The sequence below is a fragment of the Puccinia triticina genome, chromosome 1A (assembly GCF_026914185.1).
Source record: "Puccinia triticina chromosome 1A, complete sequence".
Taxonomy (NCBI): domain Eukaryota; kingdom Fungi; phylum Basidiomycota; class Pucciniomycetes; order Pucciniales; family Pucciniaceae; genus Puccinia; species Puccinia triticina.
Window position 1 is genome coordinate 5517004 of NC_070558.1, and position 22114 is coordinate 5539117.

General features: G+C 51.1%; 7 protein-coding genes across 7 annotated transcripts; 3 read left to right on the forward strand and 4 right to left on the reverse strand.

Annotated features, from left to right (window-relative positions):
* Positions 1-2412: 2412 nt before the first annotated feature.
* Positions 2413-3768, reverse strand: PtA15_1A615 (uncharacterized protein; the record flags this gene model as incomplete). Its single annotated transcript, XM_053165661.1, has 4 exons — positions 2413-2905; positions 3016-3333; positions 3457-3528; positions 3641-3768. 4 exons carry the CDS (start codon positions 3766-3768, stop codon positions 2413-2415), a joined length of 1011 nt encoding a protein of 336 aa, XP_053016830.1.
* Positions 3769-4242: 474 nt separating this feature from the next.
* On the forward strand, positions 4243-5455 carry PtA15_1A616 (uncharacterized protein; the record flags this gene model as incomplete). Its single annotated transcript, XM_053165662.1, has 4 exons — positions 4243-4390; positions 4467-4814; positions 4892-4930; positions 5028-5455. 4 exons carry the CDS (start codon positions 4243-4245, stop codon positions 5453-5455), a joined length of 963 nt encoding a protein of 320 aa, XP_053016831.1.
* Positions 5456-8570: 3115 nt separating this feature from the next.
* Positions 8571-11756, reverse strand: PtA15_1A617 (uncharacterized protein; the record flags this gene model as incomplete). Its single annotated transcript, XM_053165663.1, has 10 exons — positions 8571-8860; positions 9171-9281; positions 9354-9662; positions 9725-10100; positions 10157-10252; positions 10319-10422; positions 10497-10672; positions 10889-11045; positions 11114-11322; positions 11461-11756. 10 exons carry the CDS (start codon positions 11754-11756, stop codon positions 8571-8573), a joined length of 2124 nt encoding a protein of 707 aa, XP_053016832.1.
* Positions 11757-12190: 434 nt separating this feature from the next.
* PtA15_1A618 (uncharacterized protein) lies at positions 12191-12722 on the forward strand (the record flags this gene model as incomplete). The annotated part of the gene is made up of 2 exons (XM_053165664.1): positions 12191-12209; positions 12262-12722. The coding sequence occupies 2 exons, from the start codon at positions 12191-12193 to the stop codon at positions 12720-12722; spliced, it is 480 nt and encodes a 159-aa protein (XP_053016833.1).
* A 529-nt stretch (positions 12723-13251) lies between these two features.
* On the reverse strand, positions 13252-13686 carry PtA15_1A619 (uncharacterized protein; the record flags this gene model as incomplete). Its single annotated transcript, XM_053165665.1, has 2 exons — positions 13252-13322; positions 13398-13686. 2 exons carry the CDS (start codon positions 13684-13686, stop codon positions 13252-13254), a joined length of 360 nt encoding a protein of 119 aa, XP_053016834.1.
* A 306-nt stretch (positions 13687-13992) lies between these two features.
* PtA15_1A620 (uncharacterized protein) lies at positions 13993-14389 on the reverse strand (the record flags this gene model as incomplete). The annotated part of the gene is made up of 2 exons (XM_053165667.1): positions 13993-14030; positions 14089-14389. The coding sequence occupies 2 exons, from the start codon at positions 14387-14389 to the stop codon at positions 13993-13995; spliced, it is 339 nt and encodes a 112-aa protein (XP_053016835.1).
* Positions 14390-14416: 27 nt separating this feature from the next.
* Positions 14417-20664, forward strand: PtA15_1A621 (uncharacterized protein; the record flags this gene model as incomplete). The annotated part of the gene is made up of 18 exons (XM_053165668.1): positions 14417-14503; positions 14568-14750; positions 14839-14934; positions 15003-15120; positions 15186-15270; positions 15335-15599; positions 15673-16078; positions 16153-16562; positions 16644-16862; positions 16941-17105; positions 17175-17993; positions 18077-18313; positions 18402-18681; positions 18763-18905; positions 18985-19092; positions 19181-19471; positions 19553-20415; positions 20562-20664. The coding sequence occupies 18 exons, from the start codon at positions 14417-14419 to the stop codon at positions 20662-20664; spliced, it is 4878 nt and encodes a 1625-aa protein (XP_053016836.1).
* Between the last annotated feature and the right edge of the window lie 1450 nt (positions 20665-22114).

Here is a 22114-nt window from a genome sequence, read left to right on the forward strand (position 1 = left end):
TGCACTTGCAATAGGCCCAAGGGGAACAAAATTTTTTTACTGCCCTGTTGCATTTGCACAGGTTTTTAACCCCCCCTCCGTCAATTACAATTGTTTTTGACCTGAGGCGGACATTCTCTGCAATTGCGCGCTGAGCTTTTTTTTTGCCCCCCTCCTGCCCTTGCAATTGCAACAGGCACGAGGGGGTTGAATCCTGCCCCTTTTCATTCCTGGTTCAGGAATTGGGGGGCAAGTCCGAGGCATTTATGTTCGGGGACTTTAAATTAATTTTCTTGTGGTATTAAGCGTAATATGCTGATACCTGAGAAAATTGGAGGTTGGACGCAAGTGCTTGCCATTTGCGCACAGGGGGCTAAATTTTAAGCCCCTTTTCAGAAAATTGCAGGGGAAACCCTTGATCCCAATTTCCACAAAAGTGTGGATTTAATATACTTAGATATATTCCAGTTCATGAGGATTAAATTTTGAGATGCATACAGAGGATAGCTTATCCAAGTTCCTTTTTTATTTCTGGCAAGCAAGGGAACCTTGTTGAGGTATGCAGCACAACCCTCAACCACAGGGAGAGAGAATTATAGCCAAGTGTCTTGCATGTGAGGATCTTGCAGTTTTGGTGTAAGCCACATTCCATGCCTCAGGAAAGATATCTCCAACAACCCAATCAGAGGAGTTTTGAGGCCTTTAATCCTGAGCTTCTTCTCTGTGTATCCACATTTACTCTGCTCCAATCATAATGTTTTCCCTGTTTCAAAGCTTGGATTTTGGATATCAACAAAATGCAAGCTCTGTTTGGATGCCATGTTATGTGTGATAATTTTGTGTATTTATCACACACAACCCCTGGGGGTTCAATGTTTTGGTGGAGACAAGGGGCAAACTTTGGGTCGCATGTGATAAATTTGCCTGTTTATCACGTATCACGTGTGTGTCCAAATGGGGCCTCAATATCACCCTGGATGGGTGATATAGCCCACAACCCCATATGTGTAGACTTCTCCAAAATCAAAAAAGTTGGTTTTGGCAAGCCAGCTTTTGAGACTTTCTTTGGGAAAAAATAACAAAACGCAGCGGAGAAAGTCAACATCACTGGGTAATTAGAGCATGTCCAAAAAATGGAAGTCAAAAACTGAAGAGAGTGATTGATTCCCCATCAAGCAGTGCTTGTTCCCTGAGCAGGCTTGTTGCCATCATGAGAAATGGAGTTCAGAAACAAGAAATATAGAAATATATACCTCAACCTCATATCTTCATGTGTGAGCCCCTTTTATTGGGTATAATTCTCACATGTAATCTGCACATGGTTCTTGCCAGGAAGTTCTTGGGAGGCTTTGTTGAGCTAGATACAGAGGCAAATTTATGGATGTCCTGATGATTTTTTTCAAGGATATTATTATTGTGGATCCACTATGGGAAAATGATAATGCAGAAGGCAAATGGGTAGATGACATAATGACTGGGGAAATTTTGGCCTCTCGGCTTATAAGCAAACCAGCCAGAGGGTCTATTTTGGAGGGGTGGATTTGTTGGTAAATGGTTCCTCACAGAAAGGTCCCCAGCTTCTAGCCTCAGGGCCCAGGCCAGATTTTACATCTTAGTTGCAAGTCACTCCTTTGGATGCTTGCCCTTCACACAAGCCTGGGCTTTACCAGGGTGCACCAAGTTGGGGATTTGCCTTCAGTTAGGGCATGCATGTGCATTTGCAACTTCACAAGGGCATGTTTATCCCCTGATCTAACTCAGGCCATTGGTAATATCATGAATGTGATGCACAAGACAATCTTAATCTTCAAGTCAACAGTGTGAAGACCAGTTGGTTCTGGAGAGAATTGAAAGCTGATCACGAGTCCTCAGTACTAATTATTTTCCTCCTGTATCTTTGTGAACGCTTACCAAGGAGTTTGGACATTTTATGTTGAGAGGAATTTGACCAGGCAGACTGTTGTTTTATATTGCTGTTTGTGATAAGCATCTGCTGTGATTCTCTCTTTTGACTGTTTCCTCTCAATAATGATAAGCTCAAAGGATTTTGTTTATCAAAGATTTGTTTTGTATAATCACCTTCAACGATGTAGTACTATTTTACAAGGAAGCATAAGACATATGTAGAAGATGATTCCAGAACAGAGCATAGTGGTTTGGATATCGACAGAGTCAAGAGACATAAATTAGGTAGATTGGTATCATATCTTGCTATAATTTGAGCCATTCTTGTATTTACATGTGAAGGCCCATGTGTCGAGGCAAAGATTGTACAATCTAGACAAGATAATCAAGTGGAGGGCGGGGTCTCAACACGATGATTGGTTCGTGTAGTACTAGAATGGATCGAGATTGACGGTCTACTGCTCTCGAGTATCATGTTTTGAGACAACCGTGCCGGCAAGAATGAGAAGAGAGGGATGGTGGAGAAGATTATCTGCTTGGCGGATCTTTTAACCAAAGAGAGTTTCGTGAGACCGATTCGGGTTTCTCGCCCTTTAGAAACCCTTCCACAGAAGGAAGCTTCATTTTTTTCCTGTTTCCTTCCAGCCTTGGACAGATTTGAGGAGGGGACAGAGATTTAATGGCGGGCGGGAACGGGTAAAAGTGAGGTTGGTTGTCACTCGCCAGCTGGGGAGGTTGGACTGGATGTCGTGGGGAGATGGCCTTCTCACTATCGTCGTCGGATATCCTTCTCTTGCGTTGTGTCTTTTTCGAACCAGCCGCCACTGCCTTGAAATTCTCGTTTAAGACGGGCACGTTGAGGTTCTTGGTTCTCACCCTCATCCTCATGCCTTGGGAAGCGAACAGGTTCGAGATGTCGGTCGACGTATCCATGCCCGGGAAGCTCTTGGCAGGATAGACTCGAAATTTTTCGCTCATGGTCGATTTGCAAAGATAGACCTTACGGTCCACGATTTCGTATCTGTACACAAAAATGATGGGGCTTTAGTCATCAAGTGCTTGCTGAAAAACATGAACCTTCGGAACAGACCGAAGCCTCTGGCGGTGAAGAAAAAAGAAACATTGACTGACACACTGAACTTGAAGCGATAGGCTCCCTCAACGCGTACTCCTACGTCGTGAAAGACAAAGTAATGTCCCTCGGTTATTCCGCTGGTCTTTTTGCCCGCCCGAAGCTGGAACATGGAAGAGACGATACTGCCGACCATGTACGACTTATTTGTATGTGGAATCCCGTAGAGTTCTTTGTAGGGTGCAGTGGCTTCACAGAAAGTGCAGTAGCACATGAAGTACGGCGAGCGTAGTAAAGTGAGGTCTACACTCGACTGACTCGCGTTCGCAGACTGCGTCACCTCGAACTTCAAGACCGGCGGAGGATCGAGGGGTCGACTAATGATGGATTTCCAGACAGGAAATAGCCAATCAGTAAATTTATCGTCCAATCGAGAGAGAGGCACAAGTCAGCAAGCCAATCCAACTCAACAAATGGTGAATAATAAAACCAATACTCACCGATCGGCCTTGTCTCCACTTCCTACAATGCGGGAATGTATGGGCTGTTGTACGATCTTCAAAGAATAGGTGCTGCGGGTGGATCAAACAGGCAATGAGTTATTTGCAGCGAATATTTCTCAACTCGAGGCTCACAAGCAAGCAAGGAGTGGCCCATTCGGAAATAGAAAAAAAATCAACATACTATTCTGCACGGGGAGAGGCCTCACTGGAGGACGCCGAAGCATACTTGTACACGGGCTCGTTGGGAGATACTGGACTGCCAGACGGGAGTGATCCATGAGAGGTATCCGCAGACCTTGGGGCCTCCATGGCGCTAGTTGGACTGGGATACTGTGAGTTTCGGGTGGGCTGATAAGTCTTCTGGTCTCGCGACTCTTGCTGGCAACAAGAATGGCGGCAAGAGGTGGGATGTGCGGGATGCGCCAAGTCCTGGGGGGGCAAGGTAATGTTGCGTGGGGGGTTCCGTAGTTTGCTGCTTGTTGGTAAACAACACCAGCATGATCGTTTTCTTCTTTGGTATCAAAGAAATTCAACTCTCCAAACAGCAAGACAGACAGGATATCATTCACAATCTCCTTCTACGCAGCGAAATCCACGTTTCAGGTCAAGATAAAACATGCTTGACAGTTGCATTGGGATGCTGTTTGCCCGACCCGTGGACCTGGCTTATATTATGTATCGAGTTACTTTTTAGGAACATCATGATATACAAAGGATCCCATGCCGCTTCTAATGACACACCCACCCCACCTGCCCTGCAGCCCTGAAATATTCCGAGTAGACATGTCGCTCCGTCATTACCTCGTTGTTTTTGTGTTGATTGGCCAGCTCATCACCGACACTTACGCGTTCGTACTACCCGAAACAAAAATTTGGCTCCCTCACACCCCGCCGGCCGAATCAATGGCGGCAGCCACTTCTTCAAGCTCATGTATGTTCTTACTGGGCTTGAATCTTGAAGGGATCTCCTGCTTATAATTTGATCAACTTGCTTTCCTGTCCTCAAGTCCTGAACCTGCCTCATAAAGAAGCAATATCCGCTTTCAAAACTCTGTTTGTTCAACGCAAAATACCCCCAACTGAACTTTTCCACAAAGTGTTACACTGGCTTCTGAGCCCCAATTCCATGTCTTGCAAAGATCTAGTGGAATGGTGCGACGCACTCGCCGATGCAGTGATTGCCCGCGATGGCTGCAGATTCGGGAAGAATTCTATTCCAATCATTTTCGGTCTTCAAACTCTCCGGCTCCGCAATACACTTTTCATGAGGAACTTGAGTGAAACGGTGAAACGCCTTCTGCCAGAGGAACCCAGACTCTACAATCGCGAGAGTACATGGGAACCATGGATTCATGGTATGCTTTTACAAACATTTTTTTTCGCTGGCATTTAGTCACTCAAGTCTTATTTCAATACGTAAAAAAACTTTCAGAACTCAAACACCCCTATCACAGGTTCAGTAAGCCACTTCGTGAGTCATCCCAAATACACGGTGACACCCCAGAAAACAAAGTAGAGCTATCATCGTGATTCAAGTGATGTTTTATAATGTACTGGTTATTGTGCAGGTGAATGGGGACCTCTCAAAGCGCTGTTAATGAGTGAACCAAGGTTAAGCTCTCTAGGATCCGCCATCCATTCCCGTCAACCGGAATCTATCATCGAAAAACTGAACCCAACCATCAAAGAAATCTTCTCGAGAGAATCAGCCGGAGACGTATCTAGTGAAACCAGATTAGTCGCGATAGCGACACTCGTATATTTGTTGAAAAATGCACCCGACAAGTATGTTGGGGAGAAGGCCGATCAACTAATGAATTCACTCATCAACCCTCACAACGGCTACGTCTTGCTCAGCCATGAACGTACACTACTGGGAACGCCGTTGATCAAACGCTTCGAACAACACCATTCAATAAAGGTACCAATGCGCTTCTGGCTGGGTGTGGGACATCCCCCCGTACGTGAAGGTCAATCTATCCAAAAGGATTGGTGAAATCAGCTCAGTAAACCTATCACAAAGGATTGGTGAAATTAGGTGAACCTGAATGTAGCCTAAACAATCATAAATGAATATGGTTGTTGATTTGCACAAAGGGCTAAAAAAAATATGTACAACTAAAAAAACACAGGTAGGTAATTGGATGAGCACATGCTGCCGTTGGCAAGGCATCACCACTGGCTGCCCATTGGCAGTAGCCTCCCTGGCAACTCCTCTCACCAAAGAAACATGGAGGGCTCCTGGATTAGACAAGTTTAATCCAGCCACAATTTTTTAGCTTCCTTCTGGATATTTAAGGTTCTTTAAAGGGAAACCTATGTGGTTTGTTTCTTACAAAAACCACAGAAAAAGAAGGATATGATGCAGCAGAATCCTTTGGTTGATGAAGTCAAGATAGGTGCAGACCCGTGATCAAAGATTGGGCAAAAGTAAGCAAAAAGAGAGAGAAATCAAGAGACACAGAGTTTTACCTCTGAGATAGTCAAGGTTCAGTGAAAGAGTGATACTTACTGTCAATATCCTAGGAGCCTGTGACGGTAGGTATACTGGGAGCGTGGTATCCTCTTTGGTGGTGATCCTGGGCTATCTGGGGGTGTGGTTCTGGGTGTCTGAAGTCTGTGGATCCTCCAGCTGCATGGGAGATCATGTGGTTTGGAGCGCTTAGGCGCGACTGCACAGCGCTGCTGCGCATGTGTGTCACAAACCACAAACTCTATGAAGGAGTAGAGATATTGGAAAGTGATAAGTGAACACTAGGGTCAAAATTGCATGAGAAATCAGAATCTGAAGTCAAAACATCCTTATGTTCTAAGGTTAAAAAGATATAAACACATTTAGGTATAAAATGGAGATAAAAGGCAGTTTTAGGTCAACTGTGTTGACTCTAAGGCTGACAAGCACTAAAAGAAAAAGTCAAGCAAGTGCCACTAGTTGAAATGGGACATACTCCTGTGTAAATTCCATTCTAGCTCTGCTCAAGCAAACAGCAGTTTTTTTGCACAGTCTGTGCTGATGAACAACAGGACTTTGGTTTTCCAACCATGGGTTTTAGCAGAAAGCCTTGGGACTAACATCCTGAGTGCTTGAGTGCAAACCTTGTGAGAATTCACACCTAGGTGAATAGTGTTGATCTCATAAATTGAGAAAGACACTGGGATCTAAACCCGCTGTGGAAAATGGTAAGCTCAGCAAACCTTTTCCGCAGACCAAGCTGTGGGGAAAGGATGAAAATACTGACAATGCATTCACAGTGCTTGACAGTGATTCCCCCGCAATACGCAAGCTTAGATCAGTGGCAGAGCCCAATCAATGATCACTCAGGGACAGAATAACAAACAACACCAAAGGTGAACTGGCTGTTAGTTCTTAACTGAGATGATAGGATGACTAGCTAATGCAGCATCTAATTTCCCCTAGACAAAGTCAAGGAGGAAGAGATTGTCTGAACCAAATCCACAAAAAATCACAGGAGAAAACATGGGTAAGGACAAAAGATCATTAGGCTAGCTGGAAACTATACATGAGCTGACAAGAGAACACTGTTACTACACAGATAATATAGCTTGTCTCTTGTGCCGTTTTGCCAAACCAAAGCAGACCGACAGAAAAAGCGCTTAAGGCCTCTGCCAAATCAATTGATTAGGAGCATTGCTCTCCAATATTCACTTCTTATTTCTATTTTCTATCTCAGTAGAGAGCGGCTTGTTGACTTCTCTTAGGTAAATTAATCAAGTTGTTTGCTAAGTTATGAGTGTCACATTGTAGTCTAATTAAGCAATCAAACTCTTAGTTCTCCATACTCTTTCAAACCTTTGGTTTTCCAACCACAGATGTTAGTAGACAACCTGAGCGCTTGAGTGCAAACCTGGTGTCAATACAAGAAGGAGGGATTGGATATGAGTGCGACAAGAAATGAAACAATGTTATTGGATGAAGGAAAACACACAGTGTAGATATGAGAAGTCTATATACATCCAATACATTAAGTTAGGTTTCACTGCTATGGTCATCTCATTACTCCACATCCACCAGTGTGCCGCAGCGGGGTGAAAATGGACCCTTGGAGTGTAAGTTCAACATGTGCATCATGCACAGTGACTGTGCATTGAAGCTTGGCCAAAGGCAACCAATGACAAGGGTTCAAGTTCCCTCACCAGCTTGCTTAGAGTTCTCACATGTCAACTGTTGTTGCTTGACTTTTCCTTGTAGTGTAGGGGAGTGTAAATTAGTGAGGAAGCTTGTGGTGTTACCCCAGCCTCACCCAAGGTTTGACTCAGCCCAAGCTCCAATCCACACTCACCGAGCCAACCAAACCACTGATCCATTCAGCATTTGAGGATTTTGGGCAACTTGGCCCAGCTGGCAATCACATTGGTCCAGGCTAACCTCAGGCTCCTCAGGCCAAGACATTTCTGACACCAGTACTTTAGCCTGAAGCTGACCCCACAAATGCATCAGCCAACCAGAAATAGCCACACTCATCTAACCAGCCCACAAACACAGGCTTACCAGCCCTGGAAACCTACTAACCAAATGTGAATGCTCTTCCAAAGGCAGTGTGGCTTGAGTATCCTGCATGCCACCTGCATGGCCGCAGATTTTTTTTGTGCAGGGTGATTGAGGGCGTGGCGCGGCGATCGGGAGCACAACCAGTGCTCCGCCGAGCCTCCTCGTCTGCACGTGTCCGCCGAGCAAGGGCCCCGCCGTCGCTCCGCGTCCCAGGCAAAGCGCTCTCGTGGACACACCACCCCGCTGGCCCAGCCCCCCGCGTCCGCCCATCTCACGCATCCACATACACGCCCCACACCCAGCAAGCGCGCGAGCCGAGCCTGTCCAGGAAGCCCTGGTGCGCACAGAGCCACGCCGGCCACCGCGCCCTTAAAAAAACGTACATTGAGAGAGAGAGAGAGGAAGAGACAAGCTGCGCTGAGGGGGAACTGGGGACATAGAGAGACAGGCCCGGGCAGCCCGGGGGTGGGTGCGGGGGAGGAGAGGCAGAGAGACATACACAGGACGGCAGAAGACGGATCCTTAAAGACACATACAGGACGACGGGACGGGGCACAGAAGGGCGAGACGAGGGAGGAGCGCGGGCCAAGGGGGAGGGGGGTCAAGGAGGGCCGGGGGCGTCGGCGACCAAGGAGAGTCTGACCCTGCGGATGCGGGCCTCGAGGGACTGGAGGAGGGCCTCGATCTGGGCGATCTCGGCGTGGGGGTCGGTGGCCGGCGCCCCGGCCTCCTGGCCCGCGTCGTCGGCTCTGGGGGCCTCGTCGACGCGGCGTTCAGCGGGCGGACGGAGCAGCGGGGGGTGGTCGCGGAAGTACTCGTGGAGGGCCTGCTTGACGGTCAACGCGACGTCGCTGGAGAGCCGGGCATAGCCGTCCCCGTCTCCCCCTGCGCCTGCGTGGACGGGAGGGAGGGGGGGGGAGGGGAGGGGGGGCGCGGAAGGAGACGAGGTTGGCGAGCAGGAGCAGGACGACGAGGCCGATGGAGGCGCGCATCGGCCAGGACAGCTCGGCGATCCCCGCGGGCAGCCATCCGAGCGGGCCAGGGCCTGCTGCTGCCGGGCCGGGGCCGGGCCGGGGCGTGGCGGCGGCCAGTCTGCTCGTCGGGCGCGCCTTCGACGACGCGCCTCCACCCGGATGCGGTCCAGCCGGCGGCGCCCGGACCGCCGCCGCCACCGCCGCTTCCGGCACCCCCCCGCCAGCACCCAGAGGTGGCTCCGGGGTCGGCTGGCTCAGCTGGATGTGCTTGCGCAGCGCTTGGTCGACGCCGACTTGGTAGGCCTTCTGGCCACTGATCGCCGAGCTCTCGATGATCGCTGTCCACACATCCAAACACGCCCATCAGAAACACACACACAGAGAGACAAAAGATGAGAGGGGTTGCATACATTTGAGGAACCGGTTGACCTTGGTCCATTCGACGGCGGCGGTGACGTGCCATCTGGACGAGTTATTGGGGCCCCAGGAGATGCAAGTAAGGGTGCGGACGCAGAAGGATCCGCCGGCGGGGGCGTCGGGGGTGCGGACGGTGGTGAGCAGGGAGACGTATTGGTCGAAGTCGAGTGCCCGGTGCTCGTCAACCACCAGACACTTGATCGTCTTGGGGCCCACGGGAGCCGTGACGGGGCGGATGTAGGAGACGTTACGCGAGGGGTACTTGGCTTCCGGGGAGGTCGTCCAGTCGCCCACCTCGATCTCTACGCTCTCATCTGGTCAGCTTTGACCCCCAACCAGCATGGCATGGGACGCTCGAACTGACCGGTGAGATGCTCCTCATTGACCCAGAAATCCTTCAAGAAATCGGACTGGAACAGGATATTATACAGCTTCTCGGGCGAGGTGGGGTAGGTGGCGTCCCAGATGAGTTCCTTGTAATGCTCGTCGGGCGCGCACTGACACTGGGTGGGGGGGTGGTCGATCTTTGGGGGCGGGTCGGAGGAGGAGGAGGAGGAGGAGAAGTCGGAGGAGGCGGGCACCGCGGGCTTCGGTCCGTCGCTGAAGTCCTCGATTGCCGGCACGGTCACGTCGAGCGTCAGCCCGTGCGTCGGGGCCGTCCCGGGGGGCCGGGCGATGGTCCAGATGGAGCTCATCAGGTCGTAGGTTGCATCTCTTGACAGAAAGGACGCAAAGGTGTGCTGCTCACACTCTGGTCAGTTCGAGACGCAAGTGGCATGAGGGAGGGGATTCTTACCCGGCTCTGGGTTGTGTTCACTTGGATCGCATTCGGGATGATCAGCGCCGTCATCCGCTTCTCCACGGTGACCACATCCGAAAACGGGATGACGAGCTAGAAGAACACGGACAGGGTCAATGAGCAGCTGGGAGGAGAGGTGGAGAGAGAGAGGAGACTGACGGTGGTCACCCAGCCGAAGATGTTGGCGTTGAAGCATAGATGCTGTTCGGAGATGTACAGGCGTCCTTGGACGAGGATGTCTCTCTGCAATGCGCACCCGTAGTCTGGAGGGGGGCGAGGCCCAGGAGGCTGAGCATCGGCTGTTTCAAGCAAAGAGGGGCAAGGAAAGGGGACGGACCTTCGATGAGATAGTCGTCCTCGGGGATCGACTTGAAGACGGCATGGAAGTCGACGTTCCGCTTGCGGCTGGCGACGGCATAGCCGGTGCCGAGCTGGTCGTCGAGGGCGTTGAAGAGGTTGTAGGCGCGCGAGTCGGTGGTGTGGACGGAGCGGTCGTCCTTCTCGTCGGGCGACCTGGCGGGGGCGGCGGCGAGGTTGTAGACGGAGGCGGCGGAGGAGGACTGGTGCATGTTCCCGGGGAGGTTGAAGGGCGTGGAGTGCGGGGCGAGGGATGCGCCGGAGAGGGCGAGGGCGCTTGCGATGCCGAACGCGGGGGTCGCCGCGGCGGGCGGGTGGCGGGCGGTGGTCTTGCGGGTGTTCTTCTTCCGGGTCGACGCCGGCCGGACGGACGCCGCGGCGGAGGCGAGCGAGTCGAGCGAGCTGTGCGGGGTCCCCGGCTGGCTGCCCGGGGGAAGCGGGGGCAGCGGCGGGCGGGCCTGCGCGCGCCGCTCGGTCGAGGGCGAGGTGTGGTAGGAGGCAGCCCGGGGGCGGACGGGGATCGGGGGCCCTGCGGGGTGGGTGGGGGACAGGCGTCAGGCAGCAGAGAGAGGAGATGACGTCATGCCAGCTACGTACCCTCAGAGGGGGCGTGTCTGCCGTTGGCCAGGCGGGGCGCAGGAGTCGAGCCGGCAGGAGGGTCCACGGGGCGCTCGTCGCCGGAGAGCACCCTGGGGATCCCGGCGGCACTCGAGTTGGCGGGCGTGGGGGTGTCGGCGTCGGCCTGGTGGGGCCAGCTGTGGAGGAGGTGTTTGGGGGCGGTCTGGGAGGCGGAGGTGGGGGTGAGGCTTGTGAGGGAGAGCGCGGAGGGGTCCGCGGAGTCGGTGGTGGTGGAGGAGGCGCGGGAGGAGACGGAGGAGGCGGCGGAGGAGGAGGAGAGCGGGGCGGGCTTCTGGGCAGGGTCGGGCCTGTGCCGGGCGGATGACGGTGCGCTGCTGGGGGCCGGGGTGGGGCCGGCGTCGGCTAGGAGATGGGGGAAGTCGGTGGTGGTGGCCGAGGGCGAGTCGGAGAGGGCGAGCTCGTGCAGACTGCCCGGCCGGAGCGCGGCGTGGCGGATGCCGAGCGAGGAGTACTGCTGCTGGCCCGGGGGCGAGTGGCGGTGGGGGATCGGCGGCGGGTAGGTCTCGGAGACATGCTGCTGGCGGGGCTGGCTGCCCGGCGGGTCGGCCGTCCGAGCGGAGGCTGTCGAGCTCGTCTTCTTCCGTCCGGCGAGCTTGAACATCCTGATCGCAAAAAAAAAAAAATCAAAAAAAAAAAATCAAAGTAAACAGCAGCAAACAGAACGACTGGCAATCGACCCAGCGGGACTCCACTGGGCCCGGGGGAGACCGGGCTGCCACCCGGGGGACCCCCCTCGCCGTAACACCAACATGGGCGCATGTATAGTACTCATTATGGACCCCACAAAGTGTGGGCTGGGCGTGGAAACAGTTCAGTCTGGACTCTGCGAAGAACCCACCTGCATACAGCCCAGACCGCGAGCGACAGAGCGCAGAGAGACCAAGGGAACCAAAGCCCAGTCCACACACTCCCAGAGCGCGGCAAGTTTCGTTGCGGAAGAGTACGGCACTAGCGCGCACTAGCGGCATCGGCTTCCTCGGCACTGGCACGAGGGGAGCGCCACCCAGCAGCCCACACACAGACGCCCGTCCTCACATGGCAGCCGGCCGGACCAGTCCGTCGCTTTGCTGTCCGCCACAAGGCCCTGCAGACGCCCCGCTCATCAGGGGTGTTCGAGACCTGCCTCGCCAGGTACAATCCATTCATCAAGGCTCCGCGTGGTTCCTCCAACGCCCCAACACCCGCCCTGGCGGGCTTGCGTCTCTTAGGATACTGGATGCGGGGCGTGGGGCGCAGATGGCCTGCTCTCACCGGAGACCGGCCAGGCACTTCACTAAAGCTAAGCTCAGCACCCCGCGGCCGAAGACTCTTCAAAGAAACTACAAGCAAGCAAAAGAGAAAAAAAGGAGTGGAACAGGAAAAGAAAGAGGCAAGTGTGGCCCGGATCCAGAACCTCCAGCGGATCTCTCCTCTCCTACGAGCCGCACTCGGCTGGATCTTTTGCCAGCCGAGTCGGCCGGGCATCCGCCCGCCCCTCACCCCGTCCAAACATATGGCTTTCCGCTGGGTTTGTCACCGTCGGCATTCTGCAGGCCGGCTTGAGAATGGCTTCTCATTCTCGCACTGAACAAGCTTGCGTTGGATGTGAGGATGTCGCGATCACTGGGAAAACGCGGGGGGTTTTTGTAGATATGCCTCTCCCGCCAACAATCTGCATCGCGCCGGCTCCTTTTTGGCCACCCCTTCTTCCTCGATCCCGGCTACTCACCCCGAGTTGTATGCAAAATAATGGATCAGATTGCTCTCCCTGCCAAGCTCATATGACGTGTTATTTGATCTGAGACTCTGGTGGATGAGAAGCTGATCTGCTGCTTTGTCACAAAATACCGCTGTCTAGATCAAACATTCAATAGTATGGTTGGTTCTTCTAGCTGGAGTACATCAAAATAAGAGGGCAATGGTACTAGTAGTAGAAATGTTATGGTGCAAGGGTCACATGGGAAAAACGAGAGAGATGGTAAGGAATCGGGCGGGTTGGCGGATAAGCTGTATGCACCCTTTTTTGGAAACAGCCAGCAGGCAAAGAACGAGGGTGACCGATCGGAGTGCGCGCATTTCGCCGGTCTGTAAGCTGGATGTTCCGCTCTCTGGTAGTTTTAGATTGTGTGTGTTGATTCTTCCTTCGTTGAGGTCGTCGACGCGCATGCGGAATGGTTATCCATCAAAGCTGGACCAAGAACCGTGACTATGAGTACAAGCTTTACAGAAAAAAAAACAGGGAAAGGAAGCCGAAGAGACTGACCTGTGCGGTTGGATTCAGCAGCCATCTTCGGCTCGGTCGTCTCGCAGGCCCGGGTGAATTTCTCTTTGCGCTTGAGTTGCCGACGATAAAGGAGATATCCGAGTAGGATGAGAAGCGAGATGATGGCGACGACGATGATGTCTACTAGGATGAACACGGTCTTGGCTGTGATAAGAGGCGTTGTTGGGTTGGCCGATGAAGAAGTCTCGTAGAAGGCTTGGGGTCGCACAAAAGAGAGCTTGAGATTCTCTAGCTTTATCGACAAGTGGTCGAGACTTATGGGCGACATGGTTTAGGCAGGTGGTTTTGAAACGAGAGGCTCGGATGGGTGTGCAAGAACAAAGAGGAGATGGAGAGCAAGAGGGCGGAGAGCCAACTGTTCATTATAAGCCAGCACACCCCAGCTCGTCCGCCAGTCGGGCTGAGAATTGCCAGCCATCTCCCAACACATCCGCAGGAGCTTGCAGCTTTATCCGCTGCATGTTCGACTTGGACTGCCCCCATTCAAGGGGGCGGCTCGGGCAGAAACAGAGATGGCCAAGCGCTGTCAGCCGTGTGTTTGCACAGGACCTGCGCTGCCGCTTGGCCCATTCATTCATCGCGCTCTGGGGCCCCATCGTTTGCCCATGGAGCCTGCCACATCAGCGGCTTATTTTGCTTCATGACGACGCTGGTGTACATGCGCGCTCACGCCCAGCAGGCATGACTTCGTGTCGCCAGACGGATGGGCGTGGCCGCCGGCGGACCTCAGCTCCAGCCGTCCTTGGGATGAAGGGGCTCCGTCTCTGGAGCAGGCCGTCTTCCCGCTTCCGGGACCGGACGTGCTGCGGTGTAACGTCACCCGGGGTGGTGGAGGCGCCGGTTTCGGCTCGGGGCCGCTCGGGGAGCGAGACGGTCGCGCGAATGACACTCCCCCGGTGGGGATCCAGTGAGGGCGGGGTCCGATGTTGAAGCTTGGCCTGTCGCGTCGGTGGCGCATCCAAGGACTCCATCGCTTTCCATCCCGGGCTCTCCGCAGGATGTCCTCCGACGAACTGACCGACCTTCCCAAGATCAAAGCCGCTGCCAAACCCAAGACCAAGACCGCTAGCGAAACATACCAAAAGGTGCCCGCCATCCTCATCTCCGAATCGCTGGGAGAGCTTGCTCACCCTTTCCTTTGTTTTCTAGTTATCTCAATTGGAACATGTCCTCAAGAGGCCCGACACGTATATCGGGAGCGTCGAGCCCATTCGACAGTTCATGTGGATTTTCGATAAAGAGAAGAAAATGATGGTCAACAAGGAGATCTCCTTCGTGCCCGGACTCTACAAGATCGTCGACGAAATCCTGGTCAACGCAGCTGATAACAAGGTACGCGCTCGCAAACAAGCTGGCGGCCCACTTCTCTCGTCTCTCAGCTTCAAACCTGGTGACCGTCATGATCCCCTGTCTCTCATAGCAACGTGACGATAGCATGGATACCCTCAAAGTAACTATTGACTGCGAGAAGAACATCATCTCTGTTATGAATAATGGAAAAGGGATTCCCATTGAGGTAAAAACTCCGCGTCCACTACTTGACGAAATTCGACATAGCTAAAACTGAACGGCGTTGTACTTCAGATCCACGAGACTGAAAAGATTTACATACCTGAGCTTATTTTTGGACATCTTCTGGCTGGAAGTAACTTCGACGACGACGAGAAAAAGACAACGGGTGGTAGGAATGGTTATGGAGCGAGTAAGTGTTCTGGTCGCGTCAAAAGCTAATATCAGAGTCTCACATTATCAAACCGTGTTGTGTAGAGCTTGCGAACATTTATTCGACTGAGTTTGTTGTGGAAGCTGCCGACAAACAAACTGCGAAAAAGTACAAGCAGGTTTTTAAAAAGTAAGCTACTCCTTCTGTCGCGCGTCGATTGAGCGCTCAAACTCACTGCACGCCTTGATTGCAGCAACATGTCGGTCAAAGAGAAGCCGAAGATCACTGAAAATAAGAAGGGAGAAGAATATACCAAGATCTCGTTCAAGCCCGACCTCGTCAAATTCAATCTACCGGCTGAAAATGGGCTTGCAGGAGATATGGAGGCCCTAATAAGTAAGCGTGTTTACGATATGGCCGGGACTCTGAGGAACGTGAAAGTCTGGTTGAACGACGAGAGAATCAAGCTCCCGGGATTCAAGAAATACGTGGAGATGTATACCAGCGGAGTCAATGAAGTATGTTCTGCTATTGCCGTTTATCTGCTCTCCTTCAAATGACTCTAAACACGTTCCCCTTTTCTTCCCTCAGGCCGCCAAATCCTCAACGAAAGGCGAGGCTCCCGGATCCCCCGGCAATGCTGCAAACAAAACGCCGATCATATACGAGGAATGTGGCAAGCGATGGGAGATTGCGTTTACTCCCTCAGATGGACAATTCCAACAAGTCTCGTTTTGTAACTCCATCGCAACCACCAAGGGTGGGACTCATGTGGAACATGTCGTCAAGCAACTAGTCGAGAAAATCATCGAATCCGTCAACAAGAAGAAAGCCAAACTGACTCTCAAACCGTATCAAGTCCGGAATCACATCTGGGTCTTCGTCAATTGTTTGATCGAAAATCCGGCTTTTGACAGCCAGACAAAGGAGAACATGACTCTGTCAATGAGCAAGTTCGGCAGCAAGTGTGTGATGACCGACGAGTTCATGAAAAAAGGTCAGTCAATCTGACATTGTCTCAACGTTTTTCTCATCTTGGCTGACTTTGTTGACTGGTGCCAAAAAAAAAAGTCATGAAATCCGGCGTGATCGACAGTGTCATGGACTTTGCTAAATTCAAAGAAGAAGCCGCGCTTAAGAAGACCGATGGGTCCAAGCGTTCCCGGATCACCGGTATCGTCAAGCTAGAAGATGCCAACAATGCTGGGACCAAAAAGGCGGCAGATTGCACGCTGATCCTGACTGAAGGAGACTCAGCCAAATCCCTGGCTGTTGCCGGGCTCTCCGTCATCGGACGCGACAACTACGGCGTCTTCCCTCTGCGGGGCAAACTGCTCAACGTCCGTGAGGCCAGTGGCGCGCAACTCTTGTCGAATGCGGAAATCCAGCATATCAAACAAATCATGGGGCTTCAGCAAGGCAAGAAATACGCCAGCCGCGATTCGCTTCGGTACGGTAGCTTGATGATCATGACCGATCAGGTCAGTCCTCCCATGATAATCGCTCGTCAACGATACATCCCTCCTCCCAACGTATTCATCCTTTCCCCTCTCCCCCTATAGGATCACGATGGCTCCCACATCAAAGGCTTGATCATCAACTTTCTCGACTATTTCTTCCCTTCTCTGTTGGAAATTCCCGGCTTCCTCGTCGAATTTATCACGCCAATCGTGAAGGTCACGAAAAAGAAAGAGGAGATTTCTTTCTTCACGATGCCCGAGTTCGAGAAATGGAAAGAAGAGAACGACGGCGGACGCGGCTGGACTAGCAAGTACTACAAAGTTGAGCTATTTTTCAATCTTGCTGTGAGATTTAGTGTAGCCGATGACTCAAAGAATATGTGGATTCCTCCTTTTCAGGGATTGGGTACAAGTGATGCAAAAGACGCAAAAAAATACTTTAGCCGGATGTCCTCCCACAGAATCAAATTCGCCCCCACTCAAGAGAATGATCGTAGCTTGATTGATATGGCATTCAACAAGAAGAAGGCTGATGATCGGAAAGAGTGGCTTAGAGGCTTCGAGGTACATGTTCTCAATCACATATTCCAACGCTTGCAACGCTGAGCAAACGTGGTCCTTTTTTTTTCTCAGCCTGGTACCCATCTCGATCAAAACGTTTCGCAAATTACCTACTCGGAATTCATCAACAAAGAGCTTATTTTGTTTTCGATGGCCGATAACATTCGTTCGATCCCATCGATGGTAGATGGATTCAAGCCTGGACAGAGGAAAGTATTGTTCGCATGCTTCAAGCGAAAACTGAAGGCAGAAATCAAGGTTGCGCAGTTGGGAGGTTACTGTTCAGAACATTCGGCATACCATCACGGAGAAGCAAGCTTAACCCAGACGATCGTCGGTCTGGCTCAAAACTTTGTCGGAAGTAACAACATAAATGTCCTTTCGCCAAACGGACAATTCGGTACCCGTGCCTCAGGTGGTAAAGATGCGGCCTCTGCAAGGTATATTTTTACCAACGTGGAGAAAATCACTCGAGTCATCTTCCCGCCCTCCGATGACAATATTCTGACTTACCTGACGGACGATGGAACACAAATCGAGCCCGAATGGTACATCCCCGTCCTGCCCATGGTCCTCGTCAACGGTTCCAGCGGGATCGGAACCGGATGGAGCTCAGATATTCCGAATTACAATCCAGTCGACATCGTCAATAACTTACGCCGTCGCCTGGCGGACGAACCGATGGAACCCATGGACCCATGGTTCAGGGGTTTCACTGGCCAAATCCTCCCAGAAGCTCCCGGTAAATATAAGGTCCTGGGTGAATGGGACCAGCCTGATGAGGATACTCTCGAAATTACCGAGCTGCCCATCCGCGTTTGGAATCAATCTTACAAAGAACAGATCGAAGCATGGATCAATTCGACTGAGAAGATTCCTGCATTGGTCAAGGTTTGTGCTTTTATTCGGTGGTCACGGCGCTCAATGTCCAATCTACTCATGTGGCCGATCTTTTCTTGGTGATTTTGGTTCAGGATTATCGGGAATACCACACCGAGACAACGGTGCATTTCATCATCTCATTAACTGAGAAAGGAAAAGAAGCTATTAAGAAAGAAGGCGCCGAGAAAGTGTTCAAGCTATCGGGCAGTCTATCGATCAACAATATGGTCTGCTTTGATCCACTTGGGAAGATCAAGAAATACGCCACCCCTGAACAAATCTTGGACGACTTCTTCGATGTCCGATTGGCTTGTTACCAAAAGCGAAAAGTAATTGTTCTTTTTTATCACAGAGAGCGATGGTTGTCCTATATCTGACGGTTCCCCTACACCCTTTTCAATCTTACCCACAATCTAGGAATATCTCGTCAATGATCTTACACTGACGTACGAAAGACTGTCGAATCAAGCGAGATTTGTGCTGATGATTATCGAAAAGAAGCTTATTGTCAACAACCGAAAGAAAGCTGATATCGTAGCTGAATTACGAAAGCTGGAGTTCCGGCCGTTCCCCATGAAGCCCAAAGTCAAGACGGCTGGGGATCCCGACCAAGCAGATGAAGAGGGCGCCGAAGAAGAAGTTGCTGATGTCGGTGCGGCAGGCACCGCGGGTGATTTTGATTATCTCTTGGGAATGGGTTCGTCGATATTTCCATCGGCTCCCTCTTATCTTTCTGGTTGCTCATTTTGGTATCCCTCTGCAATAAAAAAACAAACAGCCATCTCTCGTCTGACGGCCGAGCAAGTCGCCAAGCTCTTGGCAGAACGAGACGACAAGGAGAAGGAATTGCAGATCTTGCTCGAGAAAACTGCAAAAGACTTATGGCATGCCGATCTAGATACTTTTGAGCAAGAGTGGAGGGTCAGTCGAAAAAAATATACTCCTCTTGGCTAATTGACTTTGGCTTGAAGGTTAACTCGGTTATCATTTTAATTTGTAGCGCATCATGACTTCTGATGTTGATTCCCGTCGAGCAAGTGTCAAGAAAGTGAAACCCCTTGGATTCAAACCCTCTGCCGCAGCCAAGGGCAAAGGGAAGAAACCAGCAGTTCGTATCTTTCAATGACCTGGAACAACTAAACTCGAGAGTTTCTGACAAGCGGTGATCTACTTTCATAACCATTCCGATTCCATAGGCTAAAGCTGAACTTGATAGCGATGGAGAAGAGATTTACAAGCCAAGTATCGATAAGAAACCGGCCAAACCGAAAGCGGGAACTCAATCCAAGCTAAACTTCAAGCCTGCCGTCGGAACTTCTGCTTCGGCCGCTGAACCCAAGCCCGAGTCAACTGAAGATTCCAAAGCCAGCAAGCCCAGTGGATCTGGTAAAACCACGGCGGCGTCCAAAAAAGTCAAACGGGATGCGTCTGAGCTGAGCGATGATGAAAAGCAAGCTCCCAAGGCTCCGGCCAAGAAGAAGAAAGCGGTATGGGGTTTTTTCTCGGGCTTAATCCACACCGTATGTAGGATCAGCCATTAAGACTAACTAATCTGTTTATTGACTTAGGCACCTATCAAATCAGACGACGATAGTGAAGACGATTTCGAAATCAAAGTCAAGTCCAAGGTTACTAAGCCAGTCAAATCGGCAGCCAACGCCAGTCAAGGGAGCAAAGAAGACGAGGAAGAAGACAAGCCAAAGAAGCAGCCGGCCTCGAAGACGACCACCACCAAGAAGCTCAACCCGTCAAAGCCAGCGTCTAGCGCGAAGGCCACAAAAGCCAAACCGACAAACCCGAAGAAGCGAGGCAAAAAGATCTCAGATGATGATGGCAGTAGTGATTCAGACATCCGCAAACTTGCTTTAAATGACGACGATGACGAGGACGACGATGACGATGACGATGACGACTCGGTGGTCATTGCTAAACCGAAGAAGAAAGCCGCCCCGGCCGCCAAGAAAAGAGTTGTGTCTGGCGCCTCGACTGCCGCTTCTAAGAAATCGTCCAGTAGTAAAGCTGCTCGGAAGGACGATGATGAGGACGTTGATATGGAGGAGCAGAACGAGGATGAGGAGGATGACTCGATGGTCATTGCTAAGCCGAAGAAGAAAGCCGCCCCGGCCTCCAAAAAAGGAGCCGGCTCCGGCGCCTCAACCGCTGCCCCTAAGAAGCCATCCGGTAGTAAAGCTGCTCGGAAGGACGACGATGAGGACGTTGATATGGAGGAGCAGAGCGAGGGTGAGGAGGATGACTCGATGGTCATCGCTAAGCCGACGAAGAAAGCCGCCCCGGCCGCCAAGAAAAGAGTCGTGTCTGGCGCCTCGACTGCCGCTTCTAAGAAGCCATCCAGTAGTAAGCCTGCTCCGAAGGACGACGATGGGGACGATGATGATGACGAGGTGGATGCTCCGATCCGTCGCCCGGCTAGGTAAGTTGACCTCCCCCTCCCTTTCCTTTCTCCTGTGATTGTGCCGGTGTCCAGACTCGTACTGATGATCTGTTCCTCGTGCTCACTTCCAATCCAACTCTTACCCATCCCCTCTCACTCATCAACATCATCTGTTCACATCACAGGGCCACCAAGGCTCGTCCTAAAAGTTACAAGCTGAAAGACCTCAGTTCTGAGGACGATGACGGCGACGACGATGGGAGCCAATTCGAGGAAGGCGATGATTGATGGATCTCACAATCAGGCTCTTCCATCTTTATTTTTGGGTTTCTTCTCTTTTTTTTAACTAACTACACAAGAGGATTAGGATTTGCTTAGGTTGTTATAGGATTGCACATCCAGAATATTGCTATTCCATTCATATTCAGATACATGTATGTCATAATTAACACTGTAACTTGCGGGGTACATACCCAAGCATTTCGCTCCATTCCGGGCCACGCCCAATGGCTATAGCCAAATCAAGAATCATCATGCCCAGACCCTACCCGTCGGTTGAGAATTGGGCCGGGTCAGCCCATGGGCAACCCGTGCGGCAGCTCTTGGGCTGGGTCTGGACATGAATTTCCCTTGTTACAATGCTTCATCAATAAAAATCACTTTGATACCCCCTTTGCCACTACTTTGTACTGCAGCCGTTTCAGTGTTGCTCCCATGACACGCTGCGTGTGGCCCAACGGTGGCAAGGCAATGAGGGAGAGAACCAATGGGTGTGATTAAATTGGTAAATGGTCTAGTTACAAGATGGTCAACTTGTGGTTGATTGTACATAATTAATATTGAATATGATAAGATTACCTACAAAGATGAAAGTGCACAAGGAGATATAAGTAACTAGAACAAAACACGGGTTCTATAGATTATAGGGTTGTTGATTAGACATGCATATTGAGAATGATAACAGGCTATAAGCAACAATGGGCCACTACACTACGCTACAGGCCAATTGTCAACTGGCGCTCTCTCGTGGAGAGCAAGTTGGACAAGATTGAAAGATAATTCTAGATATGAATTACTTTAAAAAGCTAGTTACAATGTATAAGAGCGGAATAGAAAGGAAGTATAACATATAATTCACGTTTATTTATTTCCACGCTATTATAGCGGTATAGTACTAGTCTATGAAGACTGAATTAGCCGGTAAACCTGGCCTCTTTGATAAAAGGTATCAAAGGAGCGATTGAGATATGTTTCAGATTGTGATAGTTTGTACAGTTGCGTGCAGCATTCCACTGTACAAGGTTTTGGGTCGGTCCCAAATGTTGGGGCCCAAAACCTGGAAAAAATACAGTTTTTTCACATATTTTTGGGCAGCTGGGACATGGTATGGTGTCCCAGCTATGGTTTAGACCCACCAGGCACTCCTGAAAGCACTGCATGACAGTTTCTGCCTTCATGTGTGGGCTTAGTGCCCAACCAGGAGGCATAAGTATGGGTTTAGGACCCCATACATATGTACTTATGCCTGTATTTGGAGGTGGGTCCCAAAATATGGCTGTGAACAAAAAAAAATGAAAATTGGATGGACCAAATTGGTTGCCACTTTAGATTTGGAATCTACACACTCTGTAGACTCCAAAAATGTACTCTTTTAGAGTGCTGGACCCTTGACCCAGTCAGGGTTTTCCCCCGCGTAGCCCAACAAGTTTTGCGGGCAGCTCTGTACAGTAGAATGCCG